Below are 20727 nucleotides of genomic sequence, written 5' to 3' on the forward strand. Positions count from 1 at the left end.
AGGCTAAACAGGGACAGTGGTTGAATTGGGAAAGTGTAGAGAAGAGGAAAATTAGTTGGAGGAACCTGTGGAGTATGGAGGAGAATTGTATTAGATTCCTGGTAGGGGCTACATACGATGTGTTACCAACCCCCCAGAACCTAAAACTGTGGGTAAATGAGGACCCATCATGCCCATTGTGTTCAGGTACTGCAACTTTAAAGCATATTTTGTCAGGCTGTAAAGTTAGCTTGTCACAAGGCCGATATACATGGCGACATAACCAGGTGTTGAAATGTTTAGCTGCAGGCATCGAAGGGAAATGAAGACAGGTGAATTCAGAAGGTGTTAAGAATAGGAGTTTAGCAATTCAGTTTGTCCGTGAGGGGGAAAAATACAGAAGGGATAAGTTAGTAAGGAGGCAAGGGTGTGGCCGCCTAGAAGGTGCTTGTGATTGGGAAATGCAAGTAGATTTAGGGGGAAAGCTTGTTGTTCCCCAGGAAATAGTTTGTACCAAGCAGAGGCCTGACATAGTGTTGTGGTCAGTGAGTCAACGGATGGTTTATTTCATTGAGCTGACAGTTCCTTGGGAAGACTCAGTGGAAGAAGCCTATGAAAGAAAAAAGCATAGATATGCAGACTTAGGAGCAGAAGCTGAGCAGCGAGGATGGAAGACTAGGATTTGTCCAGTGGGAGTGGGGTGTAGGGGATTCATAGCAAGATCAGCTGTCTCGCTCTTGGGGGAACTCGGAGTGCGGGGACAGAGTTTGAGGAAGACAGTGAAGGAAATGTCAGATGAAGCAGCCAGAGCCAGCCAGTTTATCTATAAGAGAAGAAATAATGTCAGTTGGGGGCCAGCAGGGGGAACTACTAAGCAGGGTATATAACTCCTTGAGATCAGGTGGAGAGATCCACCAATCAGTCCTCTCAGGAGAAAATCCAGGAAGAGGATGTTTATTTAAGTGTGGGAGTGGCCTATTTGAATCCCTTTTGTTTGAGACCATGCTGCAAGGTGAGTGTGTTTGCTGATCCTGTGAGTTTATCTATCTCCTTTAACTTTAGCTTATATTGGAGTTATGCTATGTAGTGTGTGAAATAGAGTATGGTGAATGTGCTAGGAAAGGTAGTATCAGCACTGCTTCTACCTGGAGCTCGCATGTACGGAGCTTGGGTTTGGTTGAAGGTGGCAGTGCTGTTTGGGCTGAGAAAGCCATGTGTAAGTAAGGTAAAGGAGGTTATTGGGTTGGTGTGGAGAGCACTTAGGACTTAGCACTTAGAACTACTAAGCAGAGTACATAACTCCTTGAGATCAGGTGGAGAGATCCACTTCCTCTCAGGAGGAAATCCAGGAAGAGGAAAGTTATTTAAGTGTGGGAGTGGCCTATTTGAATCCCTTTTGTTTGAGACCATGCTGCAAGGTGAGTGTGTTTGCTGATCCTGTGAGTTAATCTGTCTCCTTTAACTTCAGTTTATATTAGAGTTACGCTATGTAGCGTGTGAAATAGAGTATGGTGAATGTGCTAGGAAAGGTAGTATCAGCACTGTTTCTACCTGGAGCTTGCATGTACGGAGCCTGGGTTTGTTGAAGGTGGCAGTGCTGTTTGGGCTGAGAAAGCCATGTGTAAGTAAGGTAAAGGAGGTTATTGGGTTGGTGCGGGGAGCAGTGAGACCTGGCATTAGGGGAGTGTCTCTGGGATGCCAGAGATCACTGTCTGGCTTCCTGGAGGTGTCGTGGGACCAACTAGACGAAACACTGGTGAAAGGAGGATCCCACTTGATGACCCCAAAGACATGTTAGTTATCACTGCTCACTGGTCTGTATAGTTAAGCCTTGCTATATTAGCTTATCATAGGGCTTAGGAGGTTATTCACTGAGTGCTGATCCTTTCTCTAGAGCACAAACTTCTTGTGTTTATTTGAACATAAGAGTCGGGGATATTCTATACAAAAGACCCCAAAGCAGACATATTGGCTACTGGACTAATTAAAGGTTAGAGTGCCAAAATGGGTTACCTTTCAGCCTAAACTATGAGGCTGCAGTAACCCCCTTTTTTATGTTTTCATTCACAAAGGCTAATGCCAAATCAGGGTCCTCAAACCTGTGAGACTGTCCGCTGGGGAATGAAATGCACAGCACGGCGGGGTAGAGAAGCCTGAGCTTCACATTTGGACATGATTGGAGCACTTTCTTCACCTTAATGAAACCAGCCTCTTTCTTCATGACGGCAGAAGTAAAGTCAGGGAAGATGGAGATCACCCTGCCCCTGTAGGTCAGAGGAGAAAGTTCCCTTGCCCACAGAAGTATTAGGTTCTGAGTCTGGAACAAATTCACCATGGCAATGAGCGGTTGCAGAATGTCTCTGTCCCTGGGCATGGCTAGCAGGGCAAGATGCGCCTGATCCAAAGTGGGTTTGCTGTCGAGCTTAAGCAGGATCTGTAGAAGCTGTGCTGTAAAATCCGTTGGTTGGGCTCCCTCCGACCTTTCTGGTATGCCCACAATCCGTATATTATTCCAGCGTCAGTGGGCCTCAAGATAATCATATTTCTTGGACAGATAGTCAGCCAAAGTGGTCAGTTTGCAAACTTGAACTTTGAGGTCGGCTAGTTGGCTGCTATGGCTGTAAGCCAAGCATTCAAGGTCTGCAATAGACTCCTTGAGAGCTCCCAGTTTGCTCTCGAGGGGTGAAATAGCCACTGTAATCTGCCCGAATCTGCCCCCCCCCCCCAGCAGGTTTTAAGTTGCATAGTATCCACCCGTCTGACGAGCAACTTTATTGATTCTGTTTCTGTTGCTTGTAGAAAGTTCGAGGGATGGCTCTGGATGATGTGGTGGTCCTGAACGTGGACACAAACACCCTGGATACACCCTATGATGACCTCCAAAGCCTGCCCAATGATGTGGTGAAGAACTACTGACAGTACACAATGTGTAAAGTTTTTTTTATTATGGATGTTAACAGCTAAAATAGTGTTCTAATGACTGTAACTCCATGTCCCACAGGTCTCATCTTTGAAGAGTCGTTTGAGGAAGGTTTCAACAACAACTGGGGACGGTGTGGCTCGAGCCTTCCTTAAGAGTCAGGCGGCTCTGTTTGGCAGCTACAGAAACGCTCTGCAGTTTGAGGCGGTGAGTGTATACTGCAGACCAGAGACATGAAGGATGCCGGGAACAAAGAAAGTGATTGAGTTGATCACTTTGATTTAGAGCTCTGCGATATTGTTTATAAATAATGTCTTGATATTTTAGGCTATTTCGTGATATACGCATTTTTTTCTAAAATGACAAACAACTAATTCTCAAATAGTGGCCCAAGACAGACTTTTTAGATATATGTGGTTCTCACAGGACAGGGATGCTACATATGATGATGATCTTATAGAATATGAAGCATTGCTGTAGATACCTAACAGTATATAAAGAAGTTAAATTTAACACAACCTTAAACATCTACAGCACATCCATCATCAGATATAATAGTAAAACACTGACAGAAAATTTTACTCCAAAATGACTACTTTATGTAAATTTGGCTATGATACCTTCATACTTTATTGATAGTAAGGTTTAGGATGCAAAGGTTTTTCATGTAGTGGAGTATTGTCAATGTGTGCTTTTGGTATTGTTGCTCAAGTAATGAAGCTGAATACTTACTCCACCTCTGGTTAGCACCCCCACAGCCTAACTACACCTGTGTGTTACTGGCTACTGTCTGGATACTGCCTGCGCCTTTAAGGGAGGTGGCCCTGTGGGTGTGTGTGAAGGAATCTAGCGGGTTTGTTATGCCTCTGCACCGGTGACAGCCGTGGCCGAAGGCATTATGTTTTTAGGTTGTCCGTCCGTTAGAGTTGGGCGGTATCCAAATTTTGTTACCGTTAAACCTTCCCCACATTTTCCCAAGGAATACGGTATTACCGTGACTAATTAAAAATCACGTTGAACGGCTCAGAGGGAGTCGCCAAAATGTCGGCTTGTGCCTATACCTTTCAGAAACAGAATAGCAAACATTACATAGGCCTAAGAATACTGACAAAATAACAACCAAACATGTACAACATTAACAACTTTTATTAACAAATATTTTAAAAATTGCAAATGCAGCAGTCAACCAAACAGAATGAAATAACAACAAATTGTCTGTGGGCTACAGTCCACTTCCAAAAAAGTAACAATAAATAACAAATGGCAGTAATGATAATGTGTGCTATACAGCGTATCCTCAGACCGCAACGGGTACTGTCCAATGGTTTATTTTTAGAACCTATCAACATAAATCAAATAAATTAAAAGCACAGCTCTATGGCATCCAGTACTAGGGCTCATCAAATTAGAAAAACAGAACAATAAATAACAAGGTATACCCGAAAATGGACATATATAATCCTATCCTGAGAAGCAACGGGAAATACTGTTCGCTGGTTTATTTTTAGAGCCTACCCTTAGTTTGAAAAGTTCACCCTCTCCAAGTCCGAACTTTTCGAACAGGCTACTCCTCATTGAAAATGAAATAAAAACAAAGTATAATGACAACTATAGCATCATCCTATGCTTCAAAACTATTCAAGGTTTTTCACCAGAAAAACCAGCATGTTTACTTTTTCCAGCTGGAGCAGGACACGTAGTGGATTGAGAACTTTGGCCATGGTGCTGAACACACGCTCTGATGGAGAGCTCGTGGCACAAATGCACAGGTACTTTCGGGCAGCCCTCGACATCAGAGGAAAACACCTGGCTCCATCACATTTCCACCAGAGAAGGAGGTCTTCCTCTCCCTGAATAACAGGCTCGCAACAACAGGCAGTTATCTCTGCTCCTGCTCGCTCCTGTATGGTGCCAACCGGACCTGCTGCCGCATCGGCTCTTCTTTGAAGGAGGCTGCACATAGTCATCTGTTTTTGGGTGGTGCATTCTTGTGAGCAAAGTATCTCAAGTAGGCCTTGAAGGAGTTTCCTCAAATTTGGCACAAATGTCCACTTGGAATAAAGACTGAACATATTAGAATTTGGTGGTCAAAGGTCAAGGTCACTGTGACCTCACAAAACATGTTTTTTGCCATAGCTTAAGAATTCATGTGTCAAAGGTCAACTTCACTGTGACATCATAACGTTCTGCATAAAACACTTTTCTTGCCATTATACAATGTCATATCTCAGGAACAGAGGGGGAGACATTTGGTCACATACTGAATTGGTGACACTCTTATTGGGTGTTCATCTTGAAACTGTGTTTATTGTATAGATCTTCTGTGCTGCTGGGGGGGAAATGGGCATGAAGCATCCATGTTTTCACAGACATGGATGTCAGCTGTTAGGTGTAGATACGTAACTTCCATCAGCCATGAAGCAATGTGTAGATAAGGCTGCAGCTCAGTGCAGAATGCAATGCGTCATACTCTCAGGGTCCCCACGGTCATGAAATTCCTGGAAAAAATATGGAATTGGCTCAAGAGAGAAAGACCCTGGTCATACTGGATGTAAGGTCTGTGTAAAATCATTTGATGTTAGCAACATGGGGGAAGCGGTGCTCACCATGCCAAAGGAAAGAAACATTTAGACAACCAAAAGACGGCTGAACACTGATCAACACAACCTACCCTCAACCAATATGCTGCCTCAAATGATGTGCTATCGGCTGAAGTGTTATGGACTCTAAAGTTAATGGATTCGCATTATTCGTACAGTTCATGTGCCAACACAGGCTCAGTTTTTTGAGCCATGTTCCCCGACAGCAAAATAGCATCTAAATTTAGTTTAGGGGAAACAAAGTCTGCATACCTCGCAACATTGGCATTGCGCCCTACTTCGAATCACTCCTGGTCAGAGAAGTGTCCAGGCAGGCTGGTTATGTAATGATGTTTGACGAAAGCTTGAACAAAGCTCTGCAACTCAAACAGACAGATCTGCACGTACGGATTTGGGATGGTGGGGAGGTGAAAACCCGCTATGTAGGCTCTGAGTTTCTTGGACACGCAACTGCCCAGGACATTGTAGATCGAATGCAAACTATACTCTCTGAAACAGAAATGAAGAATCTCGTGCAGCTGTCAATGGACGAACCCAACGTAAATTGGGAGGTTTTCGATTTACTTCAGTCTGACCTGGTCCAAATCAACAAATCTCTACTGAACATCATGTCATGCGGACTGCATACTCTCCATAACGCCTTCCGAGACGGATACAAGGCAAGCGGATGGGAGGTGGACCATACTCTCTGTAGCCTGTATTGGCTCTTCAAAAACAGCCAAGTGTGTTGAGAAAACTTCGTAAACTTCACAGGTAATGTATTTTATATTATATTATATGCTATTGAATTGTAAGCCAGTTTTGCACAATATCTATACTGTGAATGTAATGTGTTGATTGTTGTTGTAATGTAGGCTATTGAAATTATTAATAAAGTCCTTTAAAACTTGCAGGCTGCAACACACCCATGCTGAAATTCTGCCAGCACCGATGGGTTGAAAATGTGAAGGTCTGTGAGAGAGGGCTGATGCTGTGGCCTCGTGGTGAACTACATTGATGCAGTCTCACGAGGAGACTTACCGCAGCCAAAGATCAAATCTTTCCAAGAGATCAAGACGGCCTGTGCAGATCCACTTTTCTGAGTGAAAACAGCAGTATTGCAGAGCATATTCAAGCAGGTCTGCACGTTTTAATATTTTACTGTTCTAAATTTGTATTCGGTTTTAAGAATTTTTTTTTCTATTTTGCACTCTCTTTTAATTTAATTACTTTACCCTGATTGTTTCTTTTAAATCTGTTCTTTCTGTTTATATGATTTATGTTTTTATCTATCTTTTTTATGTTAAGCACTATGTGATGCATTTACTTGTATGAATGGTGCTATATAAATAAAGTGATGTTGACAGGTCACCCCTTTCCTCGTCCAGTACCAGACCGACAAGCCAATGCTACCATTCATGGGTGAGGACGTGTACCAGCTGCTCAAAGGTAATAATAATTATGTATTTGCCCCTTCTTTATCATTTCAACCGATAGTAATGTTAGATAAACGGCCACCTTATTTCAAACAATGAGGTGGCCAAAATAATAACACATGCAGTAGTGGCTCATGGTGAAATTGGGAGGGAGGGCTAACGCATTAGGGCTATGGTCTATACTGATCAATAGTTCAGCTGCAGTAACAGTAACATCACACCGAGATACAGTACCAGGTTACAGCAACAATGCAAAACTAGAAAATTAGGCTAACTACAAAAATGTTCTCTCTCTCTCTCTCTCGCTCTCTCACGCATGCGCGTGCTCCTTGTGCTCCTTTAATAAGAGGTTAGGGCTTGGGCCTACCTTATTTGAAGAGAAGCTCACAATGACGGCCTTTCTGAGATGCAAACAGGTTAATCACCAAGTCATTTAAGTCCGATGATTTTTGGATGAGGTCCCGCTCGATAGACAGCATTTAAAATAATCCACCTCGTTCAGCATGATGCTAACGCAATTCGCAAGACTCAACGCTCACTCTCCCACTACAGTAACAGCGGGAAGACCCTCACTGTACTTCCACACACTCTCATTGGCCAAAAGTCAGTGGCCTCGGCTGAATTCAGTTAGCCCAACTGGACAGTAAATCAAGGGGGCTTGTCACGATAAATCCTGCATTTTTGTGACTATTTTAGTATTGTTGCTGCTATAGGTTCCACCAAAAACAATCAGTTCTCAAGTTCAATAACTAATATTTTAATATTTTCTTTAATTTAATAATTTTCTCGTCTTTATTGTAAAAGATAAGCAAGGCTTAGCCCTGCTAGCCCATTTATACCAGCCGTCTCTGAACACATGGTTGTACAATGTGCGTACCCCGTGGGTGGTGGCGTTTGGGTTGAATAGAGAGATTTATTGCAGAGCTGTTGTATTAGAATGCATTGGTTTTGCTAGTACCTAATGAAGTGGGCGACGAAACATCAAAATGAAAAAAACCTTGACCGCGGTAGATGTGGTTGTCTGTGAAGCGCAGTCAACCGGTAACCGCGACAGCCCTACCTCCCATCCGCTTGCCTTGTATCCGTCTGGCCAGGGAGTGTACATGTTCCTACATACACTGACATCAGTATTTAAAGGCATGAGAGCACCCTCTACTGGACCTGTCCTAACATTATTTTCCAAAACTAATTAGGAATAGGAATATTAATAGGAAACACTGCATGAGAAAAATGAATAACATGACTGAAAGATTGTTGTACTGGCCTTCCAGCGCATGTACTTATGCCCAGCTAGACAGCCAGTTAACAGACAAAGTCCCCCAGTAAAAACTACAAGGCTTGACTTTTCTTGTGTTTTACCAGTCTTCTTTGTTTATTTGCTTTTTGCTTTTTTCTTTGTAAAACTGAGAAACATAGCAGAAACAAGAACATAGATTTGCATTACATAAAACACATCACTATGAGTCATCAATCAATCAATAACTGAACAGAGCTACAGCCTGTTGCTAGCTAGCAGAGCACATGTTCTACAAAAATAATCACATTAATCTCCACTCTGATATTTAAAATAAAAACACAAACGTCTACTAATGTACAGAGTATTACAGAATAATTCACAGAATACTTACAGATAAATATTCTCCAAGGCTGAAGCGCAGAAAACTCTCAGCATAACATTAATGTGGCTGTCTGCCTGGCCTGTGTGTGCTCGAGCAAGATGCAGGCCAAACTAACTACAAAGAGTAGCAGAGCTGAAAATGAAAGTAAGAGCGCTCACTCTGACGCTACTTCTGAAACCAAAAAACAGAGCGCTCACTCTGACGCTTTTTAAAGGCAGCACAAATGTTACAATTATCTATGATGACCTAGTCAGCAATCGCTAAATATTTATCTTCTGCTTTATTCTGTCTGCAGGGCTCATGGACCGTTTCATCAAAGAGAAGACCATGAAAGAGGCAGCACTCAGCAAACTTAAAAGTCTGAAGAAGATCTCAGAAAGACTGGTGCTTGAGATAAGAAATGGATTGTAAAACTTTCCTCATTGCACAAGCTTGTTCACAAGACGCCTGTGCAATACCCCCTTGTTCAAAGCATGCAGTGCCTAGATCCTAGACAAATGGTTGCCAACAAAGGGCAGTGTGTGTGAACAAAATGAAAAGAGTCCTGCAAACCCTTGTCAGTGCAAATCAAGTGAAAGAATCAGTTTGTGACGATGTACAGGGCGTTCTGTGATTGTGCTCTGGTCACTCCAGGGTTCAGAGAATTTGACCCCACCTCAGATAGAGTATACACTGTTTTATGAGACCATGGGCTCTAGCACTGAATTCAAAAACCTCTGGGAGGTGGTGAAGGTGCTTCTTGTGATGTCCCATGGACAGGCAAGTGTAGAGAGGGGGTTTTCTGTTAATAAAGAAGTTGAGGTAGAGAATCTGAAGGAATGGTCTTTAGTGGCACAGAGACTTATCATTGACCACATTAGGGCAGTTGGAGGAGTGCGTAAAGTTCAGATCACAAAAGAACTGCTTATATCAGCTGCAGGTGCAAGGCAGAAGTATTGTGCCTACCTTGATGAGCAAAAGAGAGAGAGAAGCAGAAAGACGCTTGCCATGAAAAGAAAGTCTCTCATGGAAGAATTGGATGAACTAAAAAAAAAAGAAGAGAGCTAGAGTTGAGACTGATGCCACCGCCTTAGAGAAAGCTGCAGATGAGTACGCGAACAAGGCAGAGACCACTAGCAAACTAACCTTTATTGCAGTGTCTAACACTGCGCCGTCCAGCCAAAGAAAGAAAGCAAGTCTTCTTGACATTGAAAAGCAAATCAATGAGAAACTATAAGAAATTAAGAATGAGTAGACACAGTTTGACTGTTCAAAGCAAACTTATGTTCATTTTTTAACATATATATTTTTTTATGAAGCATAGTGCACTGTGATATTAGGTTTTACTCTCAAAATGTTGTATTGCCTAATGCTGTGAGGCCTTGATTGCCATTTATCTTGTGGTGCTCTTGTACCAGAAACCCAGACTAATTTATTTATTTTATTGATTCCTTATTTAAACAGGGAAGCCAACCCTGAAGCACAGTGGCCTACTTAAAGGGCCAGTGTGTAAAATGGGTTGAAAACAGTGACATCAGTGGTCAAATTTTAGATTGCAGGGCTCACTCGCTCACCCCTCCCGTCAGGTAAATGACGGTGGCCTTGTAGGGACAAAAAGCCTTGCGCACAAGTTTTTCAGGAGCAGGTCTATTTAGCGACGAGGTGAATATTTATTTAGAAATCTAAACCATGTTACGATATTGTAATGAATCCCTCACGAGCAGGAGACCAGAGGAGCATTCGGGAAAAAGGCCAGTTTATTTGAGCACTCCAGAAACTCTGGTAACACTCCAGGGGGTAAAAGACTCCGTCCCAAACTCTGACTCTTCTAGCGTAACAGACACATTTCATACACACATACTCATTTACCATACTAAGTGGGGACCCCCCCTCCCCTCTCTGCTCCACCAATCTCCAGCCCGCACACTGACTGACAGCGTAGCCGGTAAACAGAGCTCAGCTGTTTATTTAGCCTAGCAATATCTCCGGACTATAGTAGCTGCAATGGACGACTTTGAACGCGATTTTGAAGAGTTTCTTGTAGCGGACACAGACCCAGAGCCATACCTGTTTGAGCCAGAGCACACAGATGAGGAATTCCATGTGTTTGATGCTGAGCGGGTGAGAAGAGAGGCTGAATGCACAGAATGGGATTCGGTGCTACTGCTACCATCGTTGGGGAGATATATCATCAGGAGGAAAAGCGCCGCCGAGAGTGCATCACAAGGAGTGAAGCTGCGTCTTCTTTTCCTCGCAGATGACGGTTCAGGTTTATTCTTTCCTGTTGCGTGGTAAGTGTGGTCCATTCGCAAACTTTATAACTAAAAAAACTTTTCACTACTCTCTATCGACGAACTACTAACACTCTGCTGTTTCCTCCTCCTTCTTCCTTCCTTCCGCTGTCTTCGTTGGTTCATTTATACACGCGAAACGCGTTCTCTGGCTGGCTGGATTGTCCGCTCGGTCTGCCGTACATACATGGCGGCGCAAGACAGCGACCTCTCTAAAGCAAGGCCCTTGCTATATATATATATATATATATATATATATATATATATATATATATATATATATATATATATAAAAGCATAATTATAAGGCTACGAAAACCAAACGAATTTTATTTTATAGCGATTATACACTTGTATAAACATATTAATGGGTAGAATATTCAGATTCAGATTCAGATTGACAATAAACCATGCCAAATATTACACACTGGCCCTTTAAGTTACACTTAATGCACAAATGTTTGTTTTTTTTTTGTAATTGTTGAATATCTGATTGTCTCAGAATAAATATCATTATTTGTTACCTCTTCAGTGTTTTCAATTTTTGAGCATTTAAATGCTGTAGCACTTGGTTAATTGTTGTTGTTACCAGTCAATGCTACATTCACTAGCCAATGCATGATTAATATGTACAAATACAAGAATATGGGTGCCCTAGGATAGGTGCATGATGGACACAACATCCCTTCCATTCCCTATGCCACATTTTTACTACACTGCTTAGGCCATAGCACACTGGAGAGGCTCATTATTGCGCTCTATGGTCGCTATTATAGGTCTCATCTATTATAAATTAAGTCATGGAAATTTGGTAAAATAGTATGGAAAAGTTATGGAAAGGTTTTGAAAAATCATTGGTAAAAAAAAGTGTGGGAACCCTGTACTCTGAAAACTACACCCACCAGAGGGGAAAATTGTCAGCACTACAGTATGCAACTGAGGGCTGACACGCTAACAGAGTGTCTGTACCTAGCTAAAAAACATTAGATTTTAGCATGTCGAAGGACTATTCTAACACCTTATGTCTACCAGGGAGGAGAGTTATATCTACATTTTGTTAAGCCAAATTAGCAAAATGCTTGCTGCATGTAGGCATACTGAGTGTCAGGATTCCTCAGTTTTCTCCTGATGAGTGTGCCTGTGAGGGAGGAGGATGAGCCTGTGATCGCGAGAGCCCACCAGACGAGTGCGAGAACCAAGATGGCGGCGCCTGGCTGCTAGACTCCACACACAACTTCCACTTCTTTCCACAAAATAAACCCCTTTTCTGCACTTCACACTCTGGATTATCACAACCACCCGACCTGGAAGACCTTGAGGATTTCATTGACGCATGCTTTTACCAATTCTGCACCATGAGTGACACACAGCCAGACCGCGAGCAGGACCGCAACTCATCCACACCACATACCAAGAGGTTCAGACCATTCGACTACCTTCACATCTCTCCGCACAAAACATGCTGTGCTGAAGTCAGTGATATCCTCATTTCCATAAACACCAATCTCTCAGGACTAGATGTATATTACACAAAGAATTTCAACATCTCCGTGAAAGCCACGAGTTCAGCCAGCACCAAATAGAAACAGTCACCAAAGAAAACAGACTCCTTCACATCTCCGTCAACATGCTCAATACTCGACTCAACCCTCGATTTACAGTCATGCCGCATGAGGGACAATCTTGTTTTTTCCGGCATCCCAGAACGCACACAGGACGACAGCCCCGAACAGCTAATTCAGGACTTCACTCATCTCAAAATCTCCCTGCACATTGTAAAAGATACCACATGCCACCGTGTACACCGCATCGGACCCAAAAACCCTGCAAACAAACGCCCCCGTCCCATTGTGGCAAAATTCGAACACTTCAAACACAAACTACATGTACAACGTCACTGCAGGCAACTTAAAGGCGCGGGCTATGGACTAAATGATCAGTTCCCCCAAGAAATACTGGACAGACGCAGATTTTTTTTTTTTTTTTTTTTTTTTTTTTTTTTTTTTTTAGATTTTTTTGTTTCCGTTTTACCTCAACGGAACAGTGCACGTGCAGAAGGGAGCATGTGGGTTTCGAGAATGGTACAATACTTGGTAGAGTTCAATGTGCCATCACAGACAGTGAGATGACCCACACCAGCAGCACTCATGCATCCCCAAACCATGATACTGCCTCCACCATGCTTGACAGTAGGTACTGTACATGCTGGAGATAATGCTTCGCCTGGCCTTCTGCGTACCCTCACATTAGTAGGAGGAAGATAAAGCTGGAAACTGGACTCATCTGACCACAAAATGTTCTTCCAGTTCCTGGCTGTCCAGTTCTTGTGTGCCTGGGCCCAACGACGCCGGGCTAACCTCTGTCTCTCATTGATCAGGGGCTTCCTGATAGCCTTGTAGGACCTTAAGCCATGATCTAAAAGTCGGCCACGTACAGTGTGGGTGGAACACTGGACACCAGTTTGGTTTGACCACTGCTGCTGAAGCTCCTGTGATGTCATTCGGCGGTTTTACCTGCACATGCGGATCAGGATGCGGTCATTTCTTGCTGAAGAAACCCTTGGACGCCCAGATCTTGGTTTGTCTTCCAAGCTGTTGGTTCGTCTGTATTTCTGCAGAGTGTATCCAACTGCTGAAGGACTGCATCTGCACTTCCTGGCTATCTGGCGGCAGCTGTACCCTTCCTGGCTGAGAATCTTTATCTTCAGGCGTGTTTCCTGCGTTAGGTTCCTTGTTTTAGCCATTTTTGTGTCTGAAGAACTTTCAAATGTGCTGGCTTTATGTAGACACGAAGCTTGGCAACAAAAATTGTGTCTTTTAATAAAAAGAACAACCTTCATCACTGGTACCAAAATGACCCAATACTCAAAATTTCTTATGGAACCAATCAATTTTAAGTTTTTAATGGCTTTTATAGGATTTCTTTAGTATTTTGGCTGTGACTGTACTAAAAGAAATTGCACTTGAAGACCTAAGAGTGATTCTTAATGCAATATTTCACAAATGCATGGGGTGTCCGAAAACTTTTTTCCACCACTGTATACATATATATATATATATATATATATATATATATATATATATATATATATATATATACACACAGTACAGGCCAAAAGTTTGGACACACCTTCTCATTCAATGCGTTTTCTTTATTTTAATGACTATTTACATTGTAGATTCTCACTGAAGGCATCAAAACTATGAATGAACACATGTGGAGTTATGTACTTAACAAAAAAAGGTGAAATAACTGAAAACATGTTTTATATTCTAGTTTCTTCAAAATAGCCACCCTTTGCTCTGATTACTGCTTTGCACACTCTTGGCATTCTCTCCATGAGCTTCAAGAGGTAGTCACCTGAAATGGTTTCCACTTCACAGGTGTGCCTTATCAGGGTTAATTAGTGGAATTTCTTGCTTTATCAATGGGGTTGGGACCATCAGTTGTGTTGTGCAGAAGTCAGGTTAATACACAGCCGACAGCCCTATTGGACAACTGTTAAAATTCATATTATGGCAAGAACCAATCAGCTAACTAAAGAAAAACCAGTGGCCATCATTACTTTAAGAAATGAAGGTCAGTCAGTCCGGAAAATTGCAAAAACTTTAAATGTGTCCCCAAGTGGAGTCGCAAAAACCAAGCGCTACAACGAAACTGGCACACATGAGGACCGACCCAGGAAAGGAAGACCAAGAGTCACCTCTGCTTCTGAGGATAAGTTCATCCGAGTCACCAGCCTCAGAAATGGCAAGTTAACAGCAGCTCAGATCAGAGACCAGATGAATGCCACACAGAGTTCTAGCAGCAGACCCATCTCTAGAACAACTGTTAAGAGGAGACTGCGCCAATCAGGCCTTCATGGTCAAATAGCTGCTAGGAAACCACTGCTAAGGAGAGGCAACAAGCAGAAGAGATTTGTTTGGGCCAAGAAACACAAGGAATGGACATTAGACCAGTGGAAATCTGTGCTTTGGTCTGATGAGTCCAAATTTGAGATCTTTGGTTCCAACCGCCGTGTCTTTGTGAGACGCAGAAAAGGTGAACGGATGGATTCCACATGCCTGGTTCCCACTGTGAAGCATGGAGGAGGAGGTGTGATGGTGTGGGGGTGTTTTGCTGGTGACACTGTTGGGGATTTATTCAAAATTGAAGGCACACTGAACCAGCATGGCTACCACAGCATCCTGCAGCGACATGCCATCCCATCCGGTTTGCGTTTAGTTGGACGATCATTTATTTTTCAACAGGACAATGACCCCAAACACACCTCCAGGCTGTGTAAGGGCTATTTGACCAAGAAGGAGAGTGATGGAGTGCTGCGGCAGATGACCTGGCCTCCACAGTCACCGGACCTGAACCCAATCCAGATGGTTTGGGGTGAGCTGGACCGCAGAGTGAAGGCAAAGGGGCCAACAAGTGCTAAACACCTCTGGGAACTCCTTCAAGACTGTTGGAAAACCATTTCAGGTGACTACCTCTTGAAGCTCATGGAGAGAATGCCAAGAGTGTGCAAAGCAGTAATCAGAGCAAAGGGTGGCTATTTTGAAGAAACTAGAATATAAAACATGTTTTCAGTTATTTCACCTTTTTTTGTTAAGTACATAACTCCACATGTGTTCATTCATAGTTTTGATGCCTTCAGTGAGAATCTACAATGTAAATAGTCATGAAAATAAAGAAAACGCATTGAATGAGAAGGTGTGTCCAAACTTTTGGCCTGTACTGTACATATACATATACATAAATTCAAAAGCATGTGATCATGTGATACAGAAATATATATCCTGAAGCTTTTGGGAAACAGCATTTCAGTGTTTTAAATTATTTCCAGGCACTGTAAAAGTATCTGCCCAATTTTAAGATAAGTGTCAAACTATGTCTGTAGACAGCTGTCGTTTGAGCTTATTAGTGTAAAACTTCTGTTACTATGTAAGACTAATGTTGCGTTACGTTATATTAAAATATTGCTGTCTACATGTTTACATATTTATGCTTGCTGAACACGTATTGATAAATTATTGGCTTCTTACTCGCTAAGGTTTAATTGCACTCACAGTTATGAGTGTAGCTGCCACCAATGCAAGTAATTTTCGAGTCATCTTCACTTTGTTTCCACTGGGGCCGCTCGACTGTTCACCGATTACTGTGTCATGTAAGAGTGTTTGTGTGTGAATGTGTGTGTATGTGGAGGAGTTCAGCCCCAGCACAGAGCGCAGATGAGAGGCTGCAGAATGATAATGAATTAAACCAAAATGTGTAAAACTAACGATAAAAGAACCGATACCATCAGAGCTTATCAATACTAGGGTCTTTGATAATTTAGCCCCAGGGCTAATATAGTACTGGCTTTCGGTACCCATTCCTAGTCAACTTCTAAAATGCTAAACAGTGTTGTCCCCTGTAAAATCAGCAGACCAAACATACTACAGTCAAACACACAATCAAACTGAGTGCAGCCACTATTTGGACAAATAAGTGCAGGTCTTAATCCAACCCCAGGTCTGATTGCTGTCGTGTTGTCGGCTAATGGCTCGAGCTAGCAGCAGTTAGCTGCTTAGATCAGGCATCACCTTTAGAAATGTTGAAACTTTTGTCAATATGGACATGCTGCACATTTTAGCTCTCTTAGATTCTCCACAATTTAGCCATTAAATTCATCTTACTTGAGACCACCCAGCTGGCAGTGTAACTTAGTGTATGCCGAGTAGCAAAAGCATTTGAAAACAATAACATTGGGTAGCCAGTTAGCCGAGGCCTACAGCTAAGCACTGGGTTTACAGCCTAATGTTAACTCCTAAAGCCATCTACTGCACACTTCAACACATGGCAGGGCTGTCAAAAGCACCATGAAATTGAGTTCGAATATTTTCGAATTAATTTAGTAGAGTTCGAATAATATTCAAATTTATTATTAGGCTATTTTTTTTTATTAATTTATTATTATTATTATTATTTATTTTTTTATTATTAAAAAAAAACAAAAAACACAAATATAAATAAGATTCTTATTGCTGGCGCAATATGAATGTTACATTCGGATGAAAACACCCGTTCTGACCGCAATGTTTGGATACTTAAGTGCGCCTGTAGTTTTCCACCACCAAAGTGGATCCTGGCCGGCTCGTAGTGGTGTCTCATTCTGGTAACGTTTCATCACTTCTTCAAAAAGGGTAGGCAGGGAGGCAGCAGGTGCACCACTCTCCCTGTATGTCTCCCCGAACAGGTCACACATCGCAGACAGCGCAGTGGGTGCTGTTGGCGCAGCGGGCTCCTCCGTCCGTGCCTCTCCCTCCGTCTCTCGCCGGAATTCCACTGGATGCGGGTCCGTTGCAGAACGGCTGCGCTAGTTATCCGCTGCGTGCACAGACGCATCTGGTGGAATTTGGGGGTCTGCGTCCCTCTCTGGCCTGGCTTGTATGCGAGCCATTTCTGCCTGAACGGGATTCGCCGTGATATATGACGTCATTAATAGTATTAATGAATCATTACTGATATTGGCATTATCAAATTTAGGTTCGAACTTATAAAAAATATATATATTCGAATATATTTCGAACTTCGAATTTTTTTTGACAGCCCTAACACACGGTAGCAGCTTCCTAGTTTGTTTTTACACAACAAATTCACAACTCATAAAGCATACTTAAAGGTTGTGATCCCGAATCTCCAGATTTGCCCAACAAAGTGGGAACTGCCCCGTCTTTCTGGAGTAACCGCTGTGAAAATCCACCTGTAAACTGTTGGCAGTTTGTGAAGCAGTCCTCAGGAAAATAGAGGGAACATAATAAGATGTTTGGGTTGTATTGTGTAGGAATTGTATGGAAAATAAATTCCAACCACTTCTTCTTCATTCCTTCTGCTCAGAGCAGGTTTGTTTGAGGGTGTAGCTCAGTGGCCTGCAGGCGGGCACTGTGTGCATAGCTAATTTGTTATTATGAGCCAATAAAGTCGCGCAAATAAAGGTAGGAAATTCAAACGAGCCATATCAGGCAGCTGAGGAGCTGTGTGTCTGTGGGGAGAGAGAGCTGAATGTGTTAGAGTCATACAGTACTGTGACAGCTGGTGTGTTTACCTGTTTTTTCAGGGAGAGCCAATAACATTTAATGAGGAAACCTTTGTGAACCATCGTTCCAGTGCCATGAGACAGTTCCTCCAGAATGCCATTCAGCTGCAGCTCTTCAAACAGGTACACACACACACACACGCACACACCTTTATTTCATACTTCCTCTTACACTCTAATACCTGTTGTGGTTCTACCTGCAGTTCATTGACGGCCGATTGGACCTGTTAAACTCAGGAGAGGGTTTCAGTGACATCTTTGAAGAGGAGATTAACATGGGAGAATATGCAGGTGAGTCAGTAGTGATGTGTTACTGTGTAAAACACCTCCATTGACATGGAAGCATGGAAGGCAGTAATACTTTGTGACAGTCCATTTAAATGAGGATCATGCAAACAGTGAGGAGACATAAATGTGTTGTGTTTGGCATGAAAACTAACGAACTATGCAAAGGCAATTTGTTCAGTTTCCTGTTTTGTCTCTTAACCTCTGTTGCTATAGTAAGAACAAGCCAAACATCTCAGTGATTCCCACAGCCTTCAATATATTTCTCAGTGTTGGGAACAAATTTTGTATAATCACCTGAAAATAAGAATCATGTTACTGTTGCCTTAGAGTGAGCTGTTCATATCGATATAGGGAGTGGATCTTAGTTTATGGAGATCTCCATGTTGCTCTGCCATGTTTCTGCAGTAGCCCAGAATGGACAAACCAAACACTGGCTCTAGATTAGAGTTTAGACCGGACCCAAAAAATCCAGCCCGACCCCACCCGAGCATGTCCATGTTCTGTCTGAGCCCAGCCTGGCCCGTCCCTTTAACTGTAATTATGAGCCCGAGCCTGGTTTAAACCCGACATTTTTTTAAGGACACGAATGTGGACATTGAAGGCTGACTCCCGTCTTTCTTCCCATGGCAAGCCTTCGTCATGTTCCTCTTAAGTGTCGAGGTCCCCGTCTTTTTTCTGTCATATACCAGCATCGTACTGCACTTGGTACACTTGATGAAGCCTACACACACGTTGTCACCGTCAACAACTCACATGTGCGTGGCCAGTGGCGCCGTCAAGGCATCCACATTTTTGTATTTGCTGCCATAGTTAAAAGACCACCTTCAGTGAGCAGTGTCAGGAAAACTCTGATTTGTAACAAACTGCTTTATTCAGTGTTTTTATGGGTTTAAACATGGTCCATTTGTTTTGGAGAGGAAAAGACCTCTGTGGATAAATCAGCTCCTGATAAAAACCTCTTGAATAACAAACACTGAAGGAATTATAGCCGAAAGTTTCAGCAGGTTGCAATCTGCAGTTTTCACCGCTAGAAGCCACTAAATCCCCCTAAATCTGACACACTGTGACATTAAGTTACTGATATTATTTGCATTCTTTACAGTAACTGTTGATTTTTACTCTTATGAATGGTCACCATCAGCATCACCACCAGCTTCTGTTATGATATCCCATAGATCTAAAAACATAATAGAACATAAATATCGACACTAACTGACCAGTCATCATGACTATTGTAATTGTAATATCAGAGCTGTCAGAACTGATCTAATTAGTAGACATCAGTCTGTCTGTCAGACTGCTGTAGAAGAAAGTCTCTTATTGTCTTCCGCCTCTGTCTGTTACCTTGCAGTATAATAGTGTTGTCACCATACTAGAATTTCTCTCTTCAAGACAATACCTTGATAAATAACAATAATTAAAAACTGTCATTGAGGGCAAATCAATTTAAAGTTTATATTGAAAGATAAATATAACAAGGCAAAAAGAAGACAATGACTTTTTTTGATTAGTAGCAGTGACCAACAGAATGACTGTTGGAAACAGACAGTAGGAGAGAGAGAAAGAGCAGCTGGTAGGAAGAGAGAAAATGGCGGACGTGACCTCCTGGGGGTTACCAAAGACCTAAAATGGTAGACGCGAAACATGTCACGCCAGGTGCTGATAAGAGTAAGGCGGGACATTTAAGAGGAAACGGTGGACGTGAAACATGTCACCAAGTACTGAGGCGGGAAACTAGAGCAAGAAAATGGGTCATAAAACCGCTAGCCTCATGTGCACCTTTAAAGTACGCACAAGATGGCGTCCAGCGGGATCAAACACACTGTATGCTCTAACAAAATAGCTGTGCGTGTGTAGAGACTGTGGTAATGGCGAACCACTCTTAAGGAGTTGCTCACAGGGCAATGTGTGACTTTACCACAGGTATAAGGTGTTTGTGTGTGTGCATGCTATGCGTGTGTATGTTAGTAAAAGAGAGAGAGGGAGAAAGAAAATCAGTGATCAGATTATCAAAAGGACACAGTGGTCCTCAAAGTTCACAGTCACAGTTAAATAGTCACAGTTAAATCACACAATAAATGTAAAGTCTCTGCCCAGACTATAGCTCTCATACTTGAGTTGCTCGGTGCGACAGCGTGTGTCCCGTCTGTTGCTCTGGGATGAGTGCGCGGGGCTGCTGTAGCGTCCTACAGCGGGATGAAAGATGCTGTCCTCGGCATGGCAGAAGGGGGATCGGCGGAGTCGACACAGTTGAGGAAGCGGGGCCTCAGTGGTTCCATCTTCTTCTGGAGAAAAAGGGTTTTCTCCAAACTCTGCAGATGTTGAGGAATGGCCTGGCACATTTCCTTTGTTCTCAGACTCACTGCTTTTGTGAAGGCCTCTCTATTGTTTAAAACATGTGGCTGGGGTCCCAACACCTATAAATTACCACACCTCCAAACATGACCCTTTCTTTTAGTGTAGGAAAGAACAAGTACATTCTGAAGCCAACAAGGTTCCAAGAATCCTGAACAGAACTGGTTTAAGAACCAGAGCTCATTTGGTGGAAAAGGGGCACCAGTGGGCCTGAT

At 42.7% G+C, this 20727-nt stretch overlaps 1 protein-coding gene and 1 long non-coding RNA gene across 9 annotated transcripts in view; both read left to right on the forward strand.

The window, feature by feature from the left end:
- dennd1a (DENN/MADD domain containing 1A) overlaps positions 1–20727 on the forward strand; it is a 201118-nt gene that overhangs the window by 132956 nt on the left and 47435 nt on the right. For all 7 annotated transcript variants that reach the window (XR_013488182.1, XM_033646211.2, XM_078162368.1 and 4 more), the window contains 4 exons: positions 2779–2880; positions 2981–3106; positions 17891–17992; positions 18073–18160. Coding sequence is in view for 6 of the 7 variants with exons in the window: in XM_033646211.2 (XP_033502102.1) it covers positions 2779–2880; positions 2981–3106; positions 17891–17992; positions 18073–18160 (418 nt within the window). In the remaining variant the exon portion in view is untranslated. The remainder of the gene's footprint in view (positions 1–2778; positions 2881–2980; positions 3107–17890; positions 17993–18072; positions 18161–20727) is intronic.
- LOC144458807 (uncharacterized) lies at positions 3116–11495 on the forward strand. Of its 2 annotated transcripts, XR_013488184.1 has the most exons (4): positions 3116–6252; positions 6393–6617; positions 6846–6927; positions 8829–11495. It is a non-coding gene; the product is annotated as an uncharacterized LOC144458807 (long non-coding RNA). The 2 variants fall into 2 exon arrangements; XR_013488183.1 differs by having other exon boundaries at positions 3116–6617.

This window comes from Epinephelus lanceolatus, chromosome 19 (assembly GCF_041903045.1).
Source record: "Epinephelus lanceolatus isolate andai-2023 chromosome 19, ASM4190304v1, whole genome shotgun sequence".
Classification (NCBI taxonomy): Eukaryota; Metazoa; Chordata; class Actinopteri; order Perciformes; family Serranidae; genus Epinephelus; species Epinephelus lanceolatus.